This window comes from Cygnus atratus, chromosome 3, assembly GCF_013377495.2.
Source record: "Cygnus atratus isolate AKBS03 ecotype Queensland, Australia chromosome 3, CAtr_DNAZoo_HiC_assembly, whole genome shotgun sequence".
Taxonomy (NCBI): domain Eukaryota; kingdom Metazoa; phylum Chordata; class Aves; order Anseriformes; family Anatidae; genus Cygnus; species Cygnus atratus.
The window spans coordinates 10,625,414-10,651,388 of NC_066364.1; the positions used below are offsets into that span (position 1 = coordinate 10,625,414).

The 25,975-nt window shown below is 36.9% G+C and overlaps 1 protein-coding gene across 1 annotated transcript in view; it reads left to right on the forward strand.

The window, feature by feature from the left end:
- The first annotated feature begins 1,614 nt into the window (after positions 1–1,614).
- Positions 1,615–25,975, forward strand: part of WDR35 (WD repeat domain 35) — a 41,565-nt gene continuing 17,204 nt past the window's right edge. The window contains exons 1-14 of the mRNA XM_035560145.2: positions 1,615–1,784; positions 1,985–2,102; positions 2,885–2,956; positions 4,627–4,719; positions 5,688–5,816; positions 6,035–6,168; positions 7,562–7,727; positions 7,825–7,970; positions 9,595–9,720; positions 12,689–12,874; positions 15,596–15,656; positions 22,816–22,960; positions 23,655–23,724; positions 24,472–24,525. Coding sequence (XP_035416038.1) covers positions 1,761–1,784; positions 1,985–2,102; positions 2,885–2,956; positions 4,627–4,719; positions 5,688–5,816; positions 6,035–6,168; positions 7,562–7,727; positions 7,825–7,970; positions 9,595–9,720; positions 12,689–12,874; positions 15,596–15,656; positions 22,816–22,960; positions 23,655–23,724; positions 24,472–24,525 — 1,524 coding nt within the window. The 5' untranslated portion in view covers positions 1,615–1,760. The remainder of the gene's footprint in view (positions 1,785–1,984; positions 2,103–2,884; positions 2,957–4,626; positions 4,720–5,687; positions 5,817–6,034; positions 6,169–7,561; positions 7,728–7,824; positions 7,971–9,594; positions 9,721–12,688; positions 12,875–15,595; positions 15,657–22,815; positions 22,961–23,654; positions 23,725–24,471; positions 24,526–25,975) is intronic.

Below are 25,975 nucleotides of genomic sequence, written 5' to 3' on the forward strand. Positions count from 1 at the left end.
CAAGGTGATACAAGCATTATTTTTTTTTAAAGAACATAAGAGCACGTCCTATTGAGTGAATTTGTAATACTTTTTTTTATTTTAAATATAGATGTACTCATTTTATGGATGAGTAATTATACTGTTTCACTTATTGAGGCAATAGAACTTGACTAATGCAAAGAACTGTTACAAACAAGAACTAAACATCTTTTGGATGATATTTTAAAATTATTTTTATTCTGCTTAAAATATTTTCGAACTTAACTCCAGCCATCTTGTTCAGCTCTAAGATACTTTTAGGAGATCAGCCTGCTTTGTTTTATAGTTCTATTACTTATGTGCTTCTAAATTGGCACTTGTTAAAAAATTGGATGCTCAGTGCTTGAAGGTATATAAACATGTAAAAATGTACCTTCAGTAAAATGATTTGACGATACCCAATGGATGGTTCTATTTCTTTACACTTTCAGATAGCCTCTCAGATGATGGGTACGGCAGCAAACTTGATGAGATGCACATGTGTGAACCTGGCTTCATCAAGATCCTGCTTTATGGATGACATAGAACAAAGTGCTTATTTCAGTGTTTGCATTGTGGATAACTGCAATGTGAAGTACTTAGCCACCGTGAAACTGAGGGTGATACCCTGGAGACGTGACACTTCTACTGCATGAAGCTGGCGAGTGTTTAGAGCGGGATGCAGAAGACGTGGTAGAGATTGCCTGGGCTCACCTTTTCTGGCCATCACAAGACAGCTTCAGCATGAAAATGTTTCATTTCGCAGACAGGGCCCATCTAACTTGCCTTCTGGCCACGGTGCTGCACAGCCAGGCTTCTCCTGCAGCCCTGGAGCAGCACAGGCATGGGCCTGATCCCACACCCTCTGCACTGCTCCGTGCTGTGTGTGGGCCCAGCACCCAAACGACCATCTCCTCGCTCCAAAGGGCTCCTTTACCCCCTCTAACCCACTGAGTACAGGTGGAACTGCCTGTGGAACTGCCCATTACATTAAATTAAGTGGTATATTAAGTTGTGGGTGCGTGGCAGTGCCCGTGAGGGAGCAAAATGTCATGCAGCGTGCGCTGCCAGCCATCGTTTATTTCAACCAACGGTGAAGCTTGGGCTAATTCTGGGGTTGTGGTAATCCTCAGCACGTACTGCTGTGAATTATGGCTTTAAACTTTTAAAATAAAATGATGGCTTTAAAAATAATGGTTTTAAACTAGAATAGGGTGGGTTTAGATTAGATATAAGGAAGAAATTATTTATTATGAGGGTGGTGAGGCACTGGCACAGGTTGCCCAGAGGAGCTGTGGATGCCCCATCCCTGGAGGTGTTCAAGGCCAGGTTGGATGGGGCTTTGGGTTATCTGGTCTAGTGGGAGGTGTCCCTGCCCATGGCAGGGGTTGGAGTTAGATGGGCTCTAAGCTCCCTCACAACCCAAACCATTCCGTGATTCTATGAAATGACACTAAGATACAACACACAAGCACTTCACAAACACTTTTATTTTCTTTTATATAAAAGCAGCACGGCCTTTACCAACCGATTACCCCCACCTCCTACCCGAGGCTAAGCACTCCAACACCTCCCCCCTTCTCCCGTCCCCTTCCCTCCCGCCACGGCAGGGGCGGGCCGTCCTCCCGGAAGTAGAGCGCCCATCTCTCCCGCTGCGCGCTTCCGGCGGCGGTTGCCAGGGCGACGGCGGCGCTCACTGCGGGCAGGCCCCGGGCCCGCCGCCGGTCGGAGCCCCTCGTCCGCCGCTCCCCCCCCTCACGATGTTCATCTACCTGTGCAAGAAGGTGCTGCCGGGGCGGCGGGGGGGGGGGGGGGGGGGGCCGGGTTATAAATCTGATTGACTTCTGTCTCGTTCTGGGGGTGCTAATCGGCCCGTAGTTATCTGCTGCGCCGTCGTAGGTGTTTCTGTTGAGGTGTTCTTGGAGGAGTTTAAAATAAAAGTTGGTTCTTAGCACCATGCAGACACAAAATATTTCTTTTTCAGATTGCAATTCCTGGTAATGTTCAGTTAAGATGTATTTCCTGGAATAAGGATGAAGGTTTCATAGCCTGTGGTGGAGAAGATGGATTACTGAAAGTTTTAAAGTTAGAAACACAGACAGGTAATCGAGTTTTTTTTTTTTCTTTTTTTTCTTTTTTCCTAAGAGTAAAATCGACCACATTTCCGTATTCTCAAAACACGACTCCTTCCGATTCTTTAACTTCACAGCATGGCATACATTTTAAGTCTGTACACAGATGTTTATGTATTTATGTAAGTGTCAAAGGTGTTGCCGCTTTCTTTTGACTATTGTTTTCTTCTAGCTTGCCTGACATGATGTGCCTGCCATGTATCTAGCTTTTATATCTACTGTTTATCTAGCTTTTCTGTCTACTGAACTCTTAAGTGCTTCTGCTTCTTTCAGGGCATGCGCTTCATCTTTGTTATTGCTATGTGGGCTTCCTGTTTATTTTCAAACTCATTTCACTATTTCTTGATTTATTTATTTTTAATGTTCTCTACCATTAATATAAGGAAAAAGTTGTATATTTCTTTGAAATAGGATGAGTATGCTCTGAGAAAAGTGAACTCCAATAAATTTTCTAGTTCTTTTAAAACTCTTTCTGAAAGTAAACAAGGTGGGATAACCATAGGTTTTCTTTTTGTTTGTTTGTTTCTGAAAAAATTGCTGAGATGTAATGACTATCTGAGTTTGGATGACAGATGTGAGTAGCGAATACATTGCACTGAGGGGTGGGAAAATTCATCCTACAGATACACTTTTGACTACTTTTAGGGAAATTATTTTATTGATTAAAACCAGTGATTAGTGTCTGTATCATTACAGACAGTACTAGATATGCTTTATTAGATTTATTTTATAACTATTTTTGTTACTTTTAGATGAAGCAAAAATAAAGGGACTTGCAGCTCCTAGTAATCTTTCTATGAATCAAACTCTTGAAGGTCACAGCGGTAAGTCTCCTTGAGCATTTAAGGTATTTTGATTCGAATGAAAAATACAGAATTTTGGGAAGTTGGTAGAGTAATTTTTCTCTAACTTTTGATTAAAAAACTAAAATAAAGAATATCAGCATTAAAATCAGGTATGTAACAGGTTGAATATCTACTTTTACTAAGTTACCTGATGAAAGACCTGTAGTTAATCTTTCATGATTTGCGGATGAATTACGGGGTTGAGAATCCGACTGATGTAGCCTCACCCCAATTCTTCTGGCTGGTATGGTATGCATGATGCAGAACGCATGCTGCACAAACCAAGCTGGGTTCTGCCTACAACAACTTATGGTTTGCTTATGTGTTTTCCATGGTTAGGTTTGTAAACTTTGACCTTACAGCCTAATCTGTGTTTATTATTGCTTCAGGTTTGACTTTTTCTAGATTACTTGGGCCACATTCATTACTCTGAAAAAGTAGTACTGATTGATACTGAAGTGGATGATGCTATTGTATGTGTTCTATCACAGAGGGACTTCTAATTTTTTAAATTATTTTTTGATAATGTCTGCGATTTGCTTATATGTTATGGCAGCTTTGCATTTTCTTCTGAAGAAGTCAGAGTTCAGTGACTCATTATCTCATCTCTATTTTAAAAATATCTCAATTTGTGAATAAGAAGAGAAAATTATATATATGTATGTAGAGTGCAACATGGTATACAGAGTTTACACAGGTTAGTAAACAGACTAAAGGATAAAGTATTTGAAAGTAAACATTGAATGCAGGGAAGTTAGGGAGGAATCAAACTCTACCATGTTAAATGCTCATCATCCACAGAAAGGGAGATAGGAAGAGAATGCTGAAATCCTTAGAAAATTAGAAGGAATGGTCTTTTATGATGATTTGCAGTTGAAACCCGGCAACGGATTAATTTAAGGGCCTGGTTAAACATGATAGAAGAAATTAATTTTGAAGAACTGATTTAGTGGATATTTTGAATGGATGCCTTTGATTGTGAAATAGGTTACAGTTCCCCTCAAAAATCTCTGACATTCAGGGTATCTTTGATTGTGTCTGTTGGTAAAGCTTGTGACTGAAATCTGGAGAAATGAAAAGGATACAGAGGAAATGCATAACCACTGGTGAAGAAGTGGAAGTGCGTGATGCTGGAGGTGTCCAAGTTCATATCCAGTGTTGAACTGATGAAATAAAATGGTTGTTAAAAAAACGTTTGAAGATGTTTCAAGTCAAGTTAAATGTTCATGAGGAGGATCCCACATGAAACTTGATCTGAAGGAGCTATGTGTAGAGTGTTCTTTTTGGTAGTCAGGAGGGAGATTTTGTTTTCAAACTGCAGCTCTACTGAGGATCAGATTGTTTTTATGAAGAGGAGGAAAAAAATCTCTTAAGTCAAACTGCAAAGCTATAATTTGGGTTTTGCTTACTGAAACAATATTCTGGGTAGAATTTAGAGAGGATGTTGCTCAAGTGGGTGAATAAAGGACCAGAAGGATCCAATTAGCAGAATTTTGGAAGAGGAAAGGAGTGGTATAGTAAGAATGCCTAAAACTAAATCAGTCTTGGCAGTGCAAATTTCTGTAAACTCCAGAGTGATAAAGTTGTATGTGTTGGTTTTCCTTAATGTATTTAAATGGCATAAACACAAACTTTGTATCATTTTCTAGGTTCTGTGCAAGTGGTGACATGGAACGAACAGTATCACAAGCTAACAACCAGTGATCAAAATGGGCTCATCATCGTGTGGATGATGTATAAAGGTACTCTACAGGACGACTTTGAGACTGGATAATATTCTACATCGTGGGAAATCGTTTAGCAATTTTAATGTTTTTTTTTTCAGACTTCTTATTTTGCAGATTGTAAAACTTGAAATAGATTTAAAACATTTTCCAAGTTCTTATTGTAATTGTCATGTAAATTTTTCATAGTGTTGCTTATGAAAGGCATTTGTCCTCCAGAGGTACCTTAGGAAAAGATAATGCTTCTTAGCCATGTGCTTGGTAAACTGCTACAAATATCTTATTTTAAATCTATTGCTTTATTTTGTTGGAGAAAAATAGCATATTGAACAATAAGAAGAAGCACATAAATAATCTCTTTTAGTTTTGGAGAACAGCCTGTATATTACTTGGTATAAATTCTTATCAAAGACAGTTGTTTCTTCTGTATGTTTTCTAGTATATTCTCTGAAATTATGTAAGCATAGATCTCTTCCTGTAGGACCCCTCTCAAACTTTGGCTCCCCTCTCTGATTTCTCGTTTGTCCGTGTCTTTTTGGGAATTAAGTAACTCACACCTGAACACTGGATTTCACACAGTAGTATAGTCTTGGTGAAGTTTTACAGAATGGGTGGAACAACTTTTTTTTAATTCCTTTCCAAAACAGTTTGTTCCTATAGCTTTTTATTGCATATTATATTGCAAAGTCCTATATAACTCGTTATCCCATCTTGTTTTTATAAGCAGACACTTGACATATTTTTCCATTTTACTGAATAACTAGTTTAATTTGTTGGTAATTCTTATAAACTTCTTGTGTTTCTGTACTGTTTTGTTTTTAACAGCTTCTGGAATTGGTATTACTAAGAAATGTTATCATCCAATTTGCATATCTTTTTTACTCTTTGAATTCCCTCTTTGAATTCAATGATTAGCGTGTCTCTTGAATCCACTAGAGGGTTCTCAAAATAGAAGTATAACTCAGTTGTTCATTCATTACTAATAGGTGCTTGGTATGAAGAGATGATTAACAATAGAAATAAATCTGTTGTTCGAAGTATGAGCTGGAATGCTGACGGACAGAAGATTTGTATTGTATATGAAGATGGAGCTGTGATTGTTGGATCTGTGGATGGTAAAACTTAAACTCTGCTAATTGTTGTGGTGTTATATAGCTTCCATTTTTAAGTATCATCTATGTAGTAGCTCTGTGCATCAGTATAAGTACAATTAATAGTTACTTTAATAGTTGTTGCTTTGAACTTCAGCAGTTTCAGTTTCTATATTGCTAACGTGCATCTTATTTTTAGTTTTGTGGTGTGATTATTAAGGACAATAAATGTTCTGTTACAGGCAATCGCATCTGGGGGAAAGACTTGAAAGGTACACACCTGTGCCATGTGACCTGGTCCTCTGATAGCAAAATTTTACTCTTTGGAATGTCAAATGGAGAAATTCACATTTATGACAGTCAGGGAAACTTTATTGTAAGTTTATGGTTGGTATAATAAAAGTATTAACTTTAACATGCATAAAAACTTAATTCCTCTTAATTTATTTCATGTGTATTACTTGGTGGACTTCAAAACGGGGTAAGGTTCTTTGTACAGCATTTGTATTCAAACTCTCTGCAGGAGCACTTCATTTTCAATGAAAATATTCCAAAAAAATGAAGTACATCATAAATATTCTAGGTAGCTAAATGATTATCATGGCAGCAAATGCCTTTTTGCTTTGCAATAGTTAGTGAAAATGTAAAAATATGTATGGTGATAGTAGCTAAATTAAATTTAGCTTGTGTTAAAAGTACTAGTGTACTTTTAGAATAAAGATGTAGTTTATTTTCCTACTGATCCTGTCATTCTTTATTATGTAAGGAATGTTGCATGCTTCACAGGAAACCTGGTAGTGGTAGTAAGTGGTAAAAATGGTGGTAATAACTACAATATTGCTACATTCCTACAATGGTTGTTTACTTATTTTTTAATCATTTAGAATATTGGAATAACTATGATAAAACACTAAGCAGAAGTAAAACTTTCACTTTGGGAAGAGCAACGTATTTGGAACTATGTTGTTTGCTTTTCAGCTGCTATTATGGTGAATTTTCTTCTTTTTCTTTCCTTCCATGAGAAACTGTTACTGTTCCTATGCTCTTTTCTTTAATCCCCTCTTGTTTCCTTGTTTCTTCCTGCTGTGTGTATTATGATGTTTCTAACATGTGCTGTAAATTACTGAGATTCTTTAAATAAGTTGTTGTCCTCCCAATGCTTCCTTTTCTCAACAATATTTGCACTTGTCCTTTTTCCCTCCCTTCTTCCCTCAAGATACCTGGCAGCCCCCTTGAAAGTGATCTACATGCATTCTTATCTGTTCAGGGCATTCTGTGAAAGATGCACACTAATTATAATTGTTACAAGAGTAAGCTTACTTTAAATAATATTTAAAAATAATTGATACAATAATACCCAAATTAGAATATCAAGAGACTTTTGCCTAGAAAAAAGTTACAGAAGGTTTATTAAAAATAAATAAATAAAACTTGTGGCTGGCAGTGGTTTGAAATCATTTTTATTTTTTTGCAGAGTTCCAGTGGTGGTTATGTGTGGCTTTTGTGCATGTGCATGTTTACTTTTTAAGTTACTTTTCAAAGAGTGAAAATGCCAGAAGTTCTTCTTTGTAATTAAAATGTGTTCTAGTGTGTCTCATCCAGCCTTGAATAAGGAACTCTTTCAAACTATTAAATTTTTAATAAAGTCAAAACTTTTCTTGGTGCAGCAGAACAGTTTTGCCCATATGACTGGTCTTTTGCAGGCTGTCAGTATATCTATAAATTGTTCCTCTAAATAGCGTGTCCAATAATTAACCATTCTTGCCTAGGTGAAAATGAAACTGAGTTGTTTGGCAAACTTAACTGGAGCTTTCCATATTGCTGGAATACATTGGTACCATGGCACAGAAGGCTACGTCGAACCAGACTGTCCTTGTCTTGCTGTCTGTTACGATAATGGAAGATGCCAGATAATGAGAGACGAGAATGACCAGAGTAGGTACAAAATGTGGGATGCTAATTACTGAGCTGTTCTTGACCCAAAATGTCTACTTATGCTTAGATTTTTGATGTTTATTTCTTTAAAAACTAGATCCTATCTTGATCGACACTGGTATGAATGTAGTGTGTGTTCAGTGGAACCACTGTGGAAGTGTGTTGGCAGTGGCTGGCTCCCTGAAAGCAACTTCTCAAGATAAAGATGTAAACATTGTGCAGTTCTACACTCCATTTGGTGAGGTAAAAATATTAAATGTGTTTATACAGCCTAATATGTTCTTTATTTTAGCATGTTTTGTCTATGTGTTCATTACTGGTGGTACTTGGATGCCAAAATGTTTAGTGCTTTTAACTTGCTCTTAAGTGTCTATGACATCCACTTGGATCTGGAAATAGGAAAGAGGACTGGGTCCTCTTTTAGAACAGCAAATTGCTGGCCAGATGGAAGATCCTAGAGCATCTCACATAACACTAAATTGTAAGATATGTATAGTAATGAACTTTGAACACCTGACGTAGGTATCTGAATTCAGACTACAGTTAATAACTTGGAACGTTTAGGCAGCAGTTATGATGCTAACTTAATATGTGTGTATCAAACCTGGAAGCGCTTGTCTTTCTCCACTGCCTGTGTAAGAGACCTGAGCATCTCTAGATTAATAGCTTACAATAATGCAGTGAATGCTCCCCTCAGTAGAATCAGTAAAACTGAGAAAATGACATCTGGTATCACGAAGAGCTCAGAAATAGTACAAAAAGTAAACTGTTTCTGATCTTTGTCATGTTGGGGATCTTGTTCTCTGAAAGCTTTTGTATTTCTATGTGTGTTTTTTTTTTTTGTATAAGATGTTAAAGGTTCAACAGGAGAAACAATTTTACTATAATGCTATTCTTGTTTTAGAATGTAATTTTGTTGCCTTCACTTGCCCTTGTAGTACTACATCTGGGAATCACTAAGTTCGTGTTAACTGTCAGTGTGAAGAAGTTTTGTCCCTTGCACAGAGGAAATATCTGGTCAGCCATGAGGGTAACTACGGTAGGGATAGAGCAGTGAGCTGTGTTGTGAAAGGAGTTAAGAAGTAGCAATCAAAAAGCTTCCCACAAACAAGTCGTTTGGGGACTAGGGTTGTAGTGTTTAAAAACATTAATTTCTTTCAATTCATTTGTTCAACTTCAGATACTCTAACAAAATAAAGATATATTAAAGAAAGGGAAGTATATTTCTTTGCCGTTAAATTATAAATGGATATCTAACTACTTTTCTTAGCCTTTTGAAGGGCAGGAGATATAGAGAGAAAGAAAATGCCCATTGCCTTACTGCAAATTGCGTACGTATGCAGCTGATTCAATGTATACTCTTGACATAGATTAGGTATATATTTCTATTTGTTTAAACTATCAGCTGTAGTTAAAGGTGTTGTAAGTCAACTGGCTTAATATAATTTATATACTTACTGCCAGTGACAGTGAAACTTCTGAGGCATGTCAGGTATCAGTCCTGTTGTGTTTAATAGTAAGTGAAATAATAAAGGTGGTTTAGATTACCAACCAAAGGAAAAATGTTTATGCTGTCATTCTGTATTGTTTATTTTTGTGTTTGAACTCTGACTCAATTGGTGTGTAAATTAAATGTTTTCTTTCTGACAAAAAAAAAAAGAATAATAAAGACAAATGAATGCTTATGCATATTAAATATCCTGCCCTTGTTTGCATGCGTATGGTAATTTGGGAGTCATTATGAGGTACTGCAAAGAAGATTTACAAGTTTGTATTTCATGAACTGGCAAAACTGTTATGTGATTTGAGCAGTTTTCCTAGGATATGTTCAGTATCTTTTTATTTTTTATTTTTTTTTTCCAACAAGCATTTGCGAACACTGAAAGTTCCTGGCAAGCAGATGTCAGCCTTGTCGTGGGAGGGAAGTGGACTGAAAATTGCACTAGCTGTGGATTCTTACATATATTTTGCAAACATTCGGCCAGATTACAAGGTAAGTGGTTATGTTGCACTTAATAGGAAACTTATTAATACAATTATTTATTCTCTGTTTGAATGGGTTCGAAAAGCATCTTTTTTGAAAAAAAATAAATTCTTCTGCAGTTATGAATGTGCAAACTGTATTTTGTTTCATGTTATGAGTTGCCAGCATCCAATCTGACTAGTAAATTTGAAAGCAAAAGAAGATGTTGCCTAAATAGAGGATAAAGGTATAGTTAGGTGGTAAATAGATTTCTAAGCTAATCAGATATGATGCAGAAGTTATTCATGGAAGGTGAGTGCAAAATACCTTAGTCTTTTTACTGGCAATTTTTTTCTCATTGGGCAGGAAATAGTTTTCCTGTTCTGTAATAACTGTAACACGGAGACCCACGTTATTGTATGATGGACTCTTTTTTGCTATGAAATGGGTTTCTGTGGGCACGTTTACACAGTTATGTGAAAAGAGGTAAGTGGATAAACCGAAGCATTGGAACCTTATCATGTGTGCTGATCCCATTCCTGAGCTCTGTTGTGAATTGCTTTGACTAACTTCCCAAAGACAGAGCCTGGGTAGACTAGCCTAGGGCTAGTTAGTGATAAGGAGAGCACTCAAAGGACAATATGAAGTTTTATTCCCTCCACTAAACAGCCTTCCTTTGAGAAGACCAAGGTTCAAGGAACAAAAGTATAGTGGTTGTGTCACAGTTCTTTCACTCTTTCCTATTGGAGTTGTTCCATGGTGTTAGCATGGTTGGATAAATATTTACTGAAGCATATTGGAAACATTTCCTATGTACTGGGTAGGTGCCATAGTCACTGTGGAGTTGGTCTTTCTTTTGATTTTTAGTTATTTATGCAAAATAGAGCACCTTTAAATGAAAGATCTGAAAAATAAAACTAATAATCTCGTATTTGGCTACTTGTTAGCGTTTTGGATTAAGATTACACCGTAAATTAATGTGGGGACAATGTTTCTTATGTCCTCTTTCCCCTGCCTGTGACCAGTAACTTCTTCCAGATTTTGGATTTATTCAGATCAGCTTTTAACTAAAATTTCAATGGAGTTTTTGACCAGGTCATATCACTGCTGCAGTTTTTTAAAGCCTAGCGTATAAATCAGCTTAATTTATGATTTCTATTTTATCAACACTAGTGAAGTTTTAGTGAAATATGTGTGGCTTTTTTGGTGACGCAATGACTTAGCAATTGTTTTTATGATGAATTTGTGGTTCTGTTTTCATAGTAAGGAAATGTGTGCTCTGTTAGTATTAAAAGAATTGGGCATGATTCTGAATTTGGCAGTGGTTAAGGCTGTCCTGTAGGTAAGGCTGCAGGAAGGGTCCCAGTATTTTATTGCTCTTTGATTAAACTGATTGAGCTAAGTGACACAATAGGAATTGTTTGCGCATTTAGTGTCATTTTGTGGTGGTGAATTGATAGTTTGAACCAGGAGGGATGTGTAGAAACTGGAACAGTTGAGATGAGTGCAACCTGATAGGTGTATTTTCTATTTATATTTAAATTCCCAATAGACTTGCAAGTCTGTATTCAGCTAATTCTAAAGAATATTTTTATCTGTCTACCATATGGGTGTTGGTGTTTTTCTGAACTGTAAGTAGAATAGTCCTAGGAGTTATCCTAGTGATTACTGTCCTGTATACAGTATTGTATATTTCTTTTTGTCCCAGCACAGGATATGTTCTTTGATCATCAGTGCATAACCACTGTGATTAAAGAAAGAGTATAATGTGAGGAACGTAGTGCACCTGTATTGAAATGTATTGTTCCACGTGGTGGTGGAACATGACTGGTCAGTGAGTTTTAAGAACAAATCTGCCAGAAAGCAATCCTGGAAGCAAATAGTTTGTTGCAAATCTGCTGGAAGAGGCTTTGGAAATTAGAGGTGGAAGTTAGTCTTGCAGGAAATGCTACCTGATGTTTGCTCTGGGACATGTGTAACAGCTGGAAGACATATCCTGCTTTTCCTTAAACTCCTCAGTATCTGTGAGACCACATGTATTTCTGGATCAAGCATGGTTTTCAAATGAATAATAATTTGGAACCTTAGTTTTAGAAATTGCATTTGTAAGCTGCTGGCTTTTTTTTATTATTACATTAAAGTGAAAAAAGTTGTGTTCAAATGATTGCTGTAGCAAATAAACTGTAATCTGTTGGTAATATACTCAGCTTCAATGTTAAATATTTTTATGGTGAAAGATGCATGCCGTTCTCAAATGAATAATACACTTTACTACCATTAAGTTCTTATCTGATTATATTGGTAACTGTTTTAGGAACTGTTTCTTATATGTTGGAAAGGTTTTTTATTATTAATTTCTATAATCTAGTTGAATGCAATAAAATACATCTTCATAGTTTTTATGGTGTTTGAATGTTCTATTTTTCATTTTGCCTTTTTTTTTTCCTTCTTGCAATACAAATAGTTCTATCCTTCTAGGAGGGAGGGGAGGATTTTTCTCATGTTGTTAATATGGAAGAGATGATGTGAGTTATTTTAGTGCTCTAATATAATTGCTTATTTGATCTGCTTCAGAAATTGCACTGTTTGAGGTGTTTACCATCTTCCCCCTGGGAAATGAATGTTGGGTTTCCAAATCACTTGTCGGAGAAAACGTTTTCATGGCAAAGCCCTCATCACAGTGGGTACTTCTGTGTGTTCTGAACAAGGAAGAAGCAAAGGAAAGTGAAGTCTTCTCGTTTTGAGAATGATCCTCCAATTCTGATTGGGACAGATTATTTTGTGTGATAGGAAGGCCTCTTTTCCCAAATTATGCAAATAATTTATTACCAGGGCTGTATTCATATACTCTAATATCAGGTCATCACATGACAGGTAAAGAACATTAAATGCTGATCATGTATATGAAATAAACACTTTCTTTCATAGCTGTGAACAATGTATGATTGAACTAGTGGAATTTCTTGCAGGATTTATCAAAATTGTCTCTCTTTGCCAGTGGGGTTACTGCTCCAATACGGTGGTTTATGCGTATACCCGACCCGATCGTCCAGAGTACTGTGTAGTTTTCTGGGATACAAAAAACAATGAGAAATATGTGAAATATGTCAAGAGCCTGATTTCCATAACGACTTATGGAGACTTCTGTGTTTTAGCAACTAAAGCGGATGAAGATCAACCTCAGGTATAATCTTTCTTTTAAATTTCACTTGAAACTCCCAGTTTCACATGCCAGTGTTTTACAGCTAGAATAAGATGGTATGTAACATTCTGAATCAGTCTCAGTGTGTGTCACTAGTTGTCATTTGACAGAAAGGCGATTGAACAGGTTCCATATTTAAAACAAAGAACCCCACCAAGCAACAAAATAATAGCAAAAATGTACAGAACCTGTTAACTACCTTTTTGTTTTACCTCCTTGTAGCTACTAGTAACTTAATGAAAAGTGCAGCCTTCAAAATTGCTGTTTCTTTAGACATATTAAAAAAAAAAACAAAAACTCACGAAAAGTAGGAAAACACTGGGATATTGAGAAGTATTTAATCAGTTGGAACTGGAAAAATGAAATTAAGAAAGGGACAACTTTTAGTTGACATAAATGCTTGTTACAACAAACTTTTTTAATTTGTTTTTTAAAAAAAGTTCTAGTGGCAGATTATAGGATAGACATATCCTTTGGTTAATGTATGTTCAGTTAACATAATATTAACTGTCACAGATTTTCTTACTGGGTTCGTTTCTGAATTATTTTCTATATCACTTACATATTGCTTACAAAGGAGGAGCATGAGATGGAGTCAATTGGTGCCACGGTAAAAAGTGTTTCAGTGCTGCTTTGCTTAATTGTGTAATAAATGGCATGCTATGGTATGGACTGAAAATATGGTACACATGGACAAAGCCTTTTGGTGAAATTGCGTGCAATGAAATGGGATTTTCTGGGTTGCATTTCTAGAATATGAAGCAAAGAGTGGTGGGATTTAGTGTAACTTGCTTAAAAATAAATAAGAGATTTAATTTTACCGTCTGAAAATTACATGATAATAACCATCTTTAAATTCTTCTGAAATGGCTCCAGACTAATCTTTAATGCTATGGGGATCAGCTTTTAGGAACTGAAGTAGACGAACTTACCCTTTTGGTAGTAGTTCATTAGAGTTGCTTTCTGAAAAACAGATGTGTTTTGCAATAGGTTTCAGTCATTAGGGTTGTCATTTCAAGAGGGCAAACTATGCAATAGCTGATGGGGCAAAAAAGACCAATTTTGGCAGGAACTGTTTAAAAGCATTGCAAGAAGAAGTGAGTATTGGTAAGTTATGGAGAACTCAGTTTTGATACCCACAGTGAGGCTTGAGCATTCAGCTTTGAGCAAATCAGACAATGCAAACTGCTTGGTCCTAACGCCACCTGGTGTAGCTCATGCAGTCTCTGTCACTCCATCACTCCTTGGTAGTCTCTGATCTACTGACCTCGAGTCTCAGAAATAAGTAAAGGCATAAAAGATTAATTCTTCTCCAGCATTCACTGTTTATTCAATTTATGTTAACGCAGTAGAAGCAAGCAGTAAGCAGTTAAAAAGCCAGTTGTGGCCTCCTACAGAGGTGGAGCCTCAATGTGTTTTTTTCAGAAAAGGGAAAATTGAGAATGCTGGCTGAAAGTTTAACTTAACAAAGAAATAAAAAATATTTTTGAGGGATGTTTCTGATTTTGTTATCAGGAAAAACATAGGATTTAATGAAAATTCCCTGTTCAGATCTCTTTATCTGAGAGACTATAGTTCATATAATAGACAAAACCCTAAATTCTATAAAGTCTGCTATTCTCTTATTATTGATAGCTTTTAATCTGTCAGTTTAAAGGGTAAACTGTACAGGTGCAGTAGTCTGCCGCCACAATTACATGAATTGATCAGATAGCGGAGGAGCTAATGAACATCTAATTATCTTCCATTTCCTGTAAGTCAGAGTGGCAGCTCTTAGGTGATTCAAGTTTTGGCAGAACTGTTTTTTGATTTTAGAGTCTGCACTAGAAATTGCTACTTAATTTCCACATTTCTCGTTCAAAATGTTTGTATTTCCCTGTGTGATCATAATAAAGCTATTTAACCCTTGATTTACATCTGGAAAAATGTATGCATTGGCACATCGAAGCAACCAATGAGCGTCGGTGTCTAAGCGCTTTTTGTAGTTACATCCTCTTGAGTTTAACAGACCAGTCTGAGATATCTGTGCTGATTTAAAGCTTTCCAAAGCAAGATTACAAGAGGGGCAAAACTAACAAAAACAGTCAGTTTTCAGCACCTATGTTATATCTAAGTGGAGGGATAGCCCTACTCACCGTTCTGCCTATGATCCGGCCCTCTGGAGGTTCAACATCAAGTTCTACTAAGCGTAGAACAAGAGCCCTTACTTCTGTGACCTGGCGAGATGACCTGTTGCAGTTTGTCAGGTTATCCTTTGCATACACAGCTAGGCAAGAGTGGAGTTGCTGAATAACTGCTAGCGTATCGCTCATGCTAGTAAATAATGTCAGGGCAGCGTGTGCTCCACAGAGCAGGGGAGTGAGACTGGCTGTGTCACCAGCACATTGTCTGTGGACCCCACTGGTGGTACATACTACCTAGCGTATTTTGTCTGATAGACTTGCTCCTGTGCTTCCAACAGCTGGTTGTTTTCCTGTTTTGTGCTTGGCTTTGTTTATAGCGTTAATTGGCAAATACCATGTTACTATCATGTAAGCATCTTTATATTTTCTGCAGCCATAGTCCTTCTGTTTTGTGTTGCTGATCAGTGTTAGATGATGTGAAATGTGGGCTATAAGATATGCCTTCGCAGACGGCCTTGTACAGCTTACTAACTTACAGAAAGATGTGCTGTTAATAATACTTATGTTTATTTCCCTACAGTATGTGCTGGTTCTCTGCAATTCTATTGGTACTCCCTTGGACCCAAAATATATTGATATTGGTAAGCAATTTGCAGCACTCACTGTTCAGTTTCTCAGTAATAGCAGGAGGAAATCAGCCTTGAGTCAAATACACATATTGCAAAATTCATGTCCTATATTGTAGACTGTAATTAAAATGTAGAGTATCCGGCTCTGATAAATGACTTCCTTGTCCTATGGAATGGGTATGAAATGCTGTGGTATTTTTTAGTCTCATAATTGAGATGAGACTAAATGAGAAGATAATTTTAGTCTCATCAATTTGATGCCGTCTTGCCACCTTTTACAAGCGTGGTGGTACATCAAAATCTTCAGGAATAAAATGCTCAGGAAATTCAATACACAAATTTTACAGTGGATGGACTGGAGAAAAATAAGCTAGAATTGAAGTTAGTTGACGTGGTGGTGATGTGCATGGGTTGTTGTGTGGTGTCTCCCCCACCCTTTCCCCCCATAAGATGTCTGTATTGCTCACTAGTCTCCTGGACTTCCTTGATAGGTGGGATTGGGGTGAGGGGAGGAGGAATTAGGGACTTACAGGGCACATTTTAACTCATTTTACAGCTGTCATCTAAAATAAGTTGTATGAATCATTCCTGAAAGGGGCCTGTTCCCTCTGCATTGGATACAAAGAAGCCCAGGGCAACCAGCTCATCTCTGTCAGAGATGTCTAAAATTAGATGAGATGATCCCACTCAAACAGTTAAAATTAGCTTTGTGTGTACATCTCTAACTCTGCTTTTAAACTTTCCATTTTCTAGTGTTCTGTTTATGTGAGCTTTCTAAATCAATCTGTGATTGTTTATAATGTCAATAAATAAAATGAAGGTAGCAGTTTCTTTGTTTTCCCCCATTACTACCTGTCTCCTACAACCATCTCTACCAGAGAATCTTCTCCAGTGGCTGAAAACAGTTAAAGAAATGACATTTAATTAAGAGATACAGTTATTGCGACTGCATTTGAATTGTCCTGATGAGATGAAACAATCTGGAAGAAGCTTCTCTCTTTCCTTTAGCTTAACTAAGTTGTCCATAATCTGCTACTGTTTCCTCTGGTGTCAGAAAATTTAGTACACAGGCTGACAACTCCCTCTGCTAGTGTGAGTTCATCTGTGAAAATACTAGGCATTATAGTCTTCGTCCTTACAGAAGGATAAATACTTGAGGTTAGTACTATTTGCATTCTTGAGGAATCCTGAAGAATTTTTATAGTTTCAGTAGTTCAGATGTAACAAGCAGGTCTTTCATTTGCGTATAGTAAACACAGCCAAAGATTCAGCTTTATTTTTAATACATACATCCTGTAAGACTTTAAAGTTGGCCCACCAAACTTAGAGAAGGGATTGAAGGTAAAAGCGAAAAGCCAAAGTGTAAGTTAAAACACTTTCAGAACACATTGCGTTGGTTTTATCATAGTTGCTTTCCTTTATTGTAACATTTGAAGATAAAGCTTTATGGAACAACTTGAAATATTTTCCTTGCACAAACTGATCTTACGTTATATATAGGTATTTGTATGCAGTCAAGGTCTGCATATGCTGTGCTGTTTGTCACAGTGCTTCTTGGTAGCAGAAGGTATAATTGTTCCAGTTTGATGGGGTGCTGAACTTAAGCAGCTGGCTTGCCTTGCTGAGGACAGTGTAGAGCGGAGACCTTGTAAAACCTTGAAGGCTGTAACTTAACTTTCTGTAAGTTTTTTTTTCCATTTGGTTCATAATTTCTGAGAAAATTATAATCTTGTCGATAAATGAAGAAAATATCGATAATGTCGATAAAAATGTCGATAAATGAAGAAAATCAGCTTTTACATTAATTATAATTATTTTATCAGGTGAGAATAGTTATTTATAGTTATTATATATAGTTATTTATAAGGTATAAGCACTATGAAAACAAAATTAATGTATCTCTTACCCAGGAGGGTTGAGGAGGGCTGGTTTTGACTTGGGAAAAATGTACTGTCTGTCTGGAAAGTCTTGTTTCTTTTCTTTCCAAAACAATTTTTCCTTTTTTTTTTTTTTTTAACAAACGAATAAATCTCCGCATTTAGTTCAGAAAATAATTCGATAACTTGTTTTGAGCTCTTGTTTAAAAATTATAAGTACTATCTTTCACATGTGTTTAAAAATGCTGATATTGTCACTTAATTTGATTTTTCACAAACGCTTGTGAAAAATGCCTTCCCATGTGGTAGGAAGATCCTTAACAGACCACTTGGTATTTGTGTGCTCCTGCTTACTCTTAAGTGAGCACTCTGGACTACCTTGAGTCTAAGCTATATTTTTTGATCGTGTTGATGATTGCATACCGAACAGAAAGTATCTTTGGCTTTTCCAGACTGCCTCTTGTTGGAATAGCAAACACCTGACACTCTACTGAGCATAAAGATTTTACTTCTCCTTGAGTCTTCAGTATCCTGCAGGACTCTTGGGCTGCAGCCTGGTAGGAAATTGATAGTGGAGGAAAAAAAGATTGCTAATCAAGGCATGTTAAGTAGCTGACAGAGCATTTGAATAATGCATCTGAGAATGTGTGTTAAAACACAATTTGTATGCATTGTTAATTTTTATAATATCTTATTAAATTGTTTCAAAAAGTGATCTCCTAGTGATAAAGTAACCGACAGTGTGTAATGTTTGATTTGTAAGATTTGCATCTCCTGAGGACATTGTTTGGCTCAAAACCCAGTAGTTTAAGAAGGACTAACAAAAAACTCTGATTATTCCCTTCATTCTGTTAAATTATTAATTATGTCATTACCTTTCTAATGTTTACCTTTGCTAATGGCGGCTAAAAGGATTAATCAGTCATTATGTGGTGGAAGGCTATCACTTTGTCTTTATTCTTTCTGTAGACACTGATTGATGGTTACACCTTAAAGCCCTACCTCATTTTCCTCTTTATTTTGTCCAAAGCATCTTTCTTCCTTTGTTTGCTGTGCTGTGTTAACAGCATCTTCCAGAATAGCTAGTGTTTGCTAGCCTATAAATTAATCCTTTTTTTATTGTCTAGCATAATATCCCATCCTACAAAGGTACAAAAATTAACCAACACTTCCTTTTGTGCTTGTTTCACAGGCTTACAGATTTTTTGTCAAAGTCCTTTCATGAGTAACTAAACATAAATTACAGAAGGTTAAACATCTTCTTATATAATATATTTTTAATGGAAATGTAACAGATGGTATCTGCTAAGAAAATGTCACTCAGGCTGGATTATGTCATCTTACACACGCTTAGGAGCATTGACAGTTAAGTGTTATCTTTCACACGTGTATTAGTGCCCAGTGAAATGAATAAAACGGCCTGTTCAGCATATGGGCAGACTAAAGGCAGAGAGCTGAAGGAGTCATGGCCTTGCTGTGATAGAATAGAATCGTTCACTTGGAAGGGACCTTCAAAGATCGAGTCCAACTGCTGGACCACTTCAGGGCTAACCAGAAGTTAAACAGTCTTAATGAGGGCATTGTCCAAATGCCTTCTGAACACTGACAGGCATAGGGTGTCAACCACTTCTGTCTTGCCTCCCTCCTAGCCACTTTAACAAGTGTGGCTGAACTACATGTGAAACAGCACTTGAATTGCTTTCATTTACAGTAGGTCATTTTAAAGTTGATCGTTTTTACAAGTGAATTTTAGAATTTCTTAGCATTCTGTAAACTGTGGTAATTCAGGAGTTGTTCTGTGCGCATTTCAGTTGTCCGTGCTGTGTCATGATATTTTCTTCTCTTCATGAGCTCTAGAGGCATTTGAATCAAGCTCTAAAATTAGGTAGATGTTACTGTTTGGACTGAGTTGGTTCCAGTTTCTCAGGATTTTGCAACCATAACAGAGGCTTGTGTGAAAACATAGTTTACTCTTGTGTGTCTTGTCAGATCACTTCCTTTGCATCAGATTTAGGTGGGATTACTTGTCTCTCTTATGTTTGTATATCCTATTTCATATAGTAAAAAGTATCTCCGCTTTTTCATGCAGTAAAGTAATATAGTCACGGATAGTGTCTTTTCCATCTACTATTTTTAAAGAAGATTAGACATGAAAGCAGGTGTTCTCTAACTCTTTCTTGGATATCTAAGAAAATAAAGCTGCTTTCTTTCAGGGGGGAAGTGTTACGATGGAACAGTGAAGAGAAATGAGTGCCAAAGAGAATCATAAGGGCCCTAGAAAACTTAGAGGGCAGTTGATTCACATGTTGCCGTTGTTTTAATGGCATAGTGTAGTTAATCCTTTGCAGTATTGGATCACTGAGAAGTATAACACCTGTTTAAATGCTTTTCATACAGATTTTCAAAATCTGAAAATTAAGACCTTAATACTGAAGTTAGCAACGCCCAGTATCAATGGAAAGAACTACAAAGTTGAAGTCCATGCTTACCATGGAAGCTGCTATGCAGTAGAAATGCAGAGCAGAGAAGTTTCCAGATCTCTTGCCTCCTTCTGACTTAACGTACTTGCTTTTTCTGTCTGCTTAAGAGTAAGAGCACAATTTTTTTAAAGGGCACTGATACCTAACTTCCACTGTAAGAGAAGATAATATTTTCCTATACTTAGGAATAATACTTAGGAAAGTAAGTAGTTACGTCAGCTGCCTAGAAAGGGATTCTAGATCTTTCTCAGTCCATGGAAAGACTGAAATGAGCATCTTTCCCTTCCCACAAAGGACGTGAGCCATTCCTTCCTTCCCCGCCCAGCAGCAAGCCAAATGTGGGGTGACTGGGGCATTCTTTCCTTCTGAAGCCAGGCTGTTACACAGCCAAGATGGAAAGCATTTTAGGAGCAGTGTAACCCAATGATTAAGGCTCTGAGGTGGGAAGGGAGAAATTTGTGCTCTAGTTCCCTACTCCCAGATATTTCTACATGGGTTGTTGTCTCTTTGCTTTGGTGTTTGGCTGTTCAGTGATTGTCCAGTATAAAGCATTTAATCAATTCTAGAAAAAAAAAATCCCTGCATCCCACCATTGTGCAATTGCTTTTGTTATGTAGGCAATTTTGCAAAATGGTCACTTCCCACATACAGATGCTTCTCTCCCAGATGTGTGTTTGAATGGGTCTGATCCTGATGGTTGTGTCTGTGTGCTGGGTAAAATGTTCACATTTAGCTTAAACCCAACCATAATTTGGCCTGCTGTTGCAAAGAAGGAGAAGGTCTTTACCATCTTTGCTGGGTTCTTTTTCCTGCCCTCTCTTTTATGTTGGCTCCAGCATTTGTGATTCTCTCTTTAATCCAATGTAAACTAATCTTATTTAGTTTTTGGGTTAGCTTTCAGTCAAATCAATTAACAAACTGATCCAATTTACTCTGTGGCTAAGTTACTGCTAAAGCTGATGTAAAACAAGTGGTAGGGAAGTGGGAGGTGGGAAAGGAGCTGGATTTTGATAGCAACCATCAGTGTAAGTCTTAGGCATGTTCATAAAATGCTTCACTCATCAGACTCCTGGATGAAGCATTTGTGTGTCTCCATCTTGTTTCTGGATGACAGTATAGCTTATGTGAATATCGTTTTTTTCCAAGGTGGGGGTACTCTGGGATATGCACAAATAAGTAAGTTTAGGCTCTGTGTAAGATGTAGGTCTAGTGGGGAATCATCTGGTGTGTCTGAGGAATGCCCATAGCCTTCAGATGTGGGCTTGGCTTAACATTGTCTTGGTTCAAGACAATGAAGTTCAAGGGCTGACTAAGCTGAGTGCACATACGAGGTTTAGTACTAAATTTTCGTGATTTGAACAAAGGGAAAACTTACTCCTGCAAAGATCAGAAAACCTTCCTATTTTGAAAGATAAAGGTATTGTTTTTGTTACAGCAGGTACAGCTGCAGGGTAATAGAAGAACAGAGCAAATACGTAAAGCTTACGAATTTAATAAATGAATCTGAGGGGGCTGTATCCTTCAGGTGTTGAGTACAAGACTAATTATTGAAATGTGATACAAGTAAATGAAGTACATTGATTGCATATAATGTAAACAACTGTTGTATCTACGCTAGTGCTCACATGTTAAGCATCATCGCTAAACCTTCTCATCCAGTATTTACATTTATACTAAAAAGTATTCTACAGCTGTTACGTAGCTTATTATAATCCTCTTGGTTTCAGAAAAATGAAATCTGTTCAACCAGTCATTCCCCATCTGCCTGTCACAGGACTGTTCTACCTTACGGCAGGCTTATAGCTCCCTCCAGAGTTCCGTGTTCTGCTAAAGTACAGAAAAATTGAGGAGATTCATTGTGAAAGAGTGAAATTTTGTGCTCACAGCATGTTCTCTGTGACACAAATGTTTAGCTGACAGGCTGTGTTACAGACTTGAATTTGCCTGTTCGTGTGGTGGCATACTGATTTTTTTGTGGAACTTGGGAGATGTTGAGGGATTTACTTAATAGGTTTCTGAGGTGTTTTTATTTTTTTTTCCTATGTATTTTCTATGCATTTGCTGGTTTTGAGAAAGTTAAAACAAAATTCTGAAAGGAAAAAAAAAAAGCCATAATACAGCCAAGACAGTGTTATGTATGTTAGTATACATTATATATAAAGAATAATGTAATGATTTGAGTGCCTATATGTATGGTTTTAGGGATAAAATAAAGAACGTGTCTTGCCTTCCTGCACAGTGATATTTGGTTGCTATAAAGTAAGACTGGGTGCAAGCTTTAGTAAATATTTAATTTACTGCAATGCAGGTGAAGAATTGTTCTTTGGCCCAGCTATTAACTAAGATACAAATAGCATTTCTGGGTCTTGTCTAACTTGAAATTTGCTAACTGTTTTGAAGTGGTGTTAATCAAAGAATATTTTCTCTGTCATCTTTGTAGTCTTTCTTTTATTTGTATATGAATAATTACAAATACTTAAAATAGTTCCATGTTTTACAGATCTTGTTAAACACTTGAGACATCCCTGAATTGAGCATTAACCTGAAAATTTATGTATTTTATACCCTCTTCTTTAGGAGAGGGAAAGTTGTTGAAATAATAGGGAGAAAAGTATTGATTTTAAAACTGAGCCTTGAAATAATTTATTCATTCATCTGAACAAGGCAAGAGTGAAATTTCTTTTCAATTAATGAGAACTTTTGTCCTTCAATTTACGGAGATATGGTTTCATCCATCTGGGAGAAATTTTATAAATTAGCATCTAGTCCAATACTTGCTGCTCTCATTTCACAACCATTTGGGTTTTGTAACAGGGCCGTTGTTTGTCACAATGACCAAAACACATGTGATAGCAGCTTCAAAAGAAGCGTTCTACGTCTGGCAATATCGTGTGGCCAAGAAGCTCACAGCAATGGAAATTAATCAGGTAGCACGGACCAGAAAAGAAGGCAGGGAAAGGTTTGTCTTCAAGCTTTTTCATTCTCTTTCTTTCACATAAATAATGTTTTTGGTAAAGGTGGACTATCCCATACCTAAAATATGAACTCCTCGTTATTGTTTTTCTACTCAGATTCGTTGACTTGCAAGCCTATAGTTTTTCGTGACAAATGTGTGGTTGTTATCCAAGTCTCTTGGATAACATGATAGCTGCATGTCTAATGCTTTTTTAAATTTTATTTTCTTACTCTGTATCCTTAGTTTCTAGGCAGCTATATTCACTCTGATAACTTTAACTGCTGCTTGTGTATCAGTGGCTATTATATTTTTGGGCTATTATATTATATTTTATCCAGCTAGTTCTTCTCTAAATACAGTCTTGTCTGACTGTATCTTTGACCTGTAATTCTGTATGGGCTGTTCTCTGACTAAACAAGTCAAAATTGTCTTCATCCATCCTCCAAAAGTTTTCCTTCCCATGCTCTCATTATTGGCATTAATATTTGTCACCTCCACAGGCTTGCAACTTTATGATTTTTGAAAAATATTTTCTTTCATAGAGATGCTGTTGCATCCTTCTATAAATCTACTATCTCCTGTCACCGTATTTTATAAAATCATTAAGGTTGGAAAAGCCCTTCAAGATCATCTGGTCCAACCATCACCCTACTACCAATGTCACCCACTAAACCATTTTTGTTTTTCTTTTCTACAGGATTTATCATATTGATGACACACCTTCAGGATCTGCAGATAGACAACTTGATTACAGCAAAGCTGTTGAAGTGAGCATTGTTTTTTAGCTAGCTTATTATGGTATCACAGGTAGCTTGAAAGACTAGTAGGTAGAGTTTATTTATGCATTTGCATAGGTTTTCATTATTAGCAGCAGTCATTTTACATCAACTTTCTTTTACTTCTACCTTTCGTACATAAGCGTTAGTTTTCTTCCTTCTGGTTAGTATGTTGTTATTTTATCATTATGTACTGCTGGAAATGTACACTAAACTGTATGGAACTTAGGAAAAAGTTTATTCTGTACTGTGGAGAGTTAATGGACCCCTGCTGTTTTCTTGGTGAGAAGCTGAGAAGCAGCTCCTTACTTCAACAAAATGTAAGCTTGTTGAAACTCTAATGCTTGTAATCTATTCTAGTATTTTTGGCCTTTTCTCACTTTATGAAAGCACGCACACACACATATCATTAAATGTCTGAAATTAATTACGGGTCTCAAGTCAGGGATTGTTGCCTTCTTGTGTTTTATGTTAAATATCTCTTCTATTTTTTTTTTCCTGGTGGAGGGGCAGGAGAAGAAAGGAAGCTGTTACTATTACTGTTGTTATGTTTCCTATACCAAAGGTTACTAATGTCATAAACAATCCGTTTACTGTACAATGATTAAGTTTAATAGCCCCTTTCGTGTGTGTATTTGGCAATTTTCTTGTATACTTAAATATAACTTTTCTCTTCTTTAGAGGTACATTCTTATTGTAGTATTAAAACTGGTGTTGTTATTGCTCGTATACTTTCAGGGAACAAGAGATCCAATTTGTGCAATAACAGCATCTGATAAGATTCTACTTGTGGTAAGTTACAGGATTAAAATAGCTTCTTCTGACCGCAACCCTGGTTCCTCTGTGCCACTTCTGGGGAGGAGATGGAAGAGGGTGAATGGGGGAAGGTGTTTTTGGTTTTTCTTTGCTTCTCAGTTTTCTAGCTTGTTAGTAATAGGCAATAAAATTGTCTAATCTCCCTATACTGAGTCTGTTTTGCCCGTCATGATAATTGTTGAGTTATCTCCCTGTCCTTACCTCAACCTTTGAGCCCTCTTCATCATATTTCCTCCCCCCTTTCCCTTTGAGGAGGGGGAGTAAGAGAGTGGTTGTGATGGAGCTTGGCTGCCCAGCTGAGTAAAACCACCAAATAATTGCCACATGCTCTTGTAGGCAGGAGACTCTTCTGCAATTAACTCATAAGCAGTCGTAATTTCAAAAGCTTTTTTGAATTCAGGGTGGGTTAGTCTTTATGATTTAGGTAACTGACTTGTATGTGGGTTTTAGGTGGAGTGGTCCACCTTACTAAGTGCTTAAACTTCTGTTGTTTAAGGCTGGACATGCTGCTTTTATTGGCTTTCAGGATGCATTTAGGTATCTAAACTTAACATAGATGAAATCCCTTTCTAGATGTCTTCAAAGATAACTCTACAGGTTCTTCCATTAGTCTGGAATCTTTCTTTGGGAGGGCTAATTTGTTAACTGCTTGTAATTTAAGTATAGACAAGGTGCCTGGTTTAGTACTTACAGGTAGAGTTTAATTCACCTTTCTTAGGATAAGGTCCAGGTCAGGGCTCAATTCTGTGACTGGAGTTCTGGGAGGTCTCTTTTAGACTGTATGTAAATGCCCAAAGATGTACAAAGTTTTCCTATTTACATATTAATAATATTATGTATGATGATGTGAGTTTCTGTTACCTATCCATGGTGATAACAGACTCTCATGGATTAATCTCCAGGCAGCCGCTGGCCTCTTCTGTGACAGACGATGCAGTTAATGGCATTGCTGGTTCTGTTTCTTCATGTGCGCTGTAGATAGGAGGTACAAGAAATCTCCCAGACTTTGATTGCAAAAAAAGCTCACCATCTAATGTAAAAATGGGCAGCCTGCTCTAGGTGTCAGATAACCTGCAGAGGTCCCTTCCAACCTCAACCATTCTGTGTGATTCTGTAAATACTGCATTTATGTATTTTGCTATGTTAATACATTTATGTATTATACATTTGTAATTTGTGAGGTATTGTATCATGCCATACAGCTGATGTGTGTTTTTTTCTGGTCTGAGAGGAGTGATCTCATTAGATGAACAGACATAATGGGCGGGCTGTAAAGCAAACTAACCTAGCAAAACAAAAATATGAAGAGAACATTGTCTCTTCATCTTAACCACCCCCCAGAGAAAAATCTCAATGTTTTCCCATGCTCCTATTCCAGTGATTTTTATGACATCTTTTGAATGGGTTTGACAAAATCAGTGAGTGA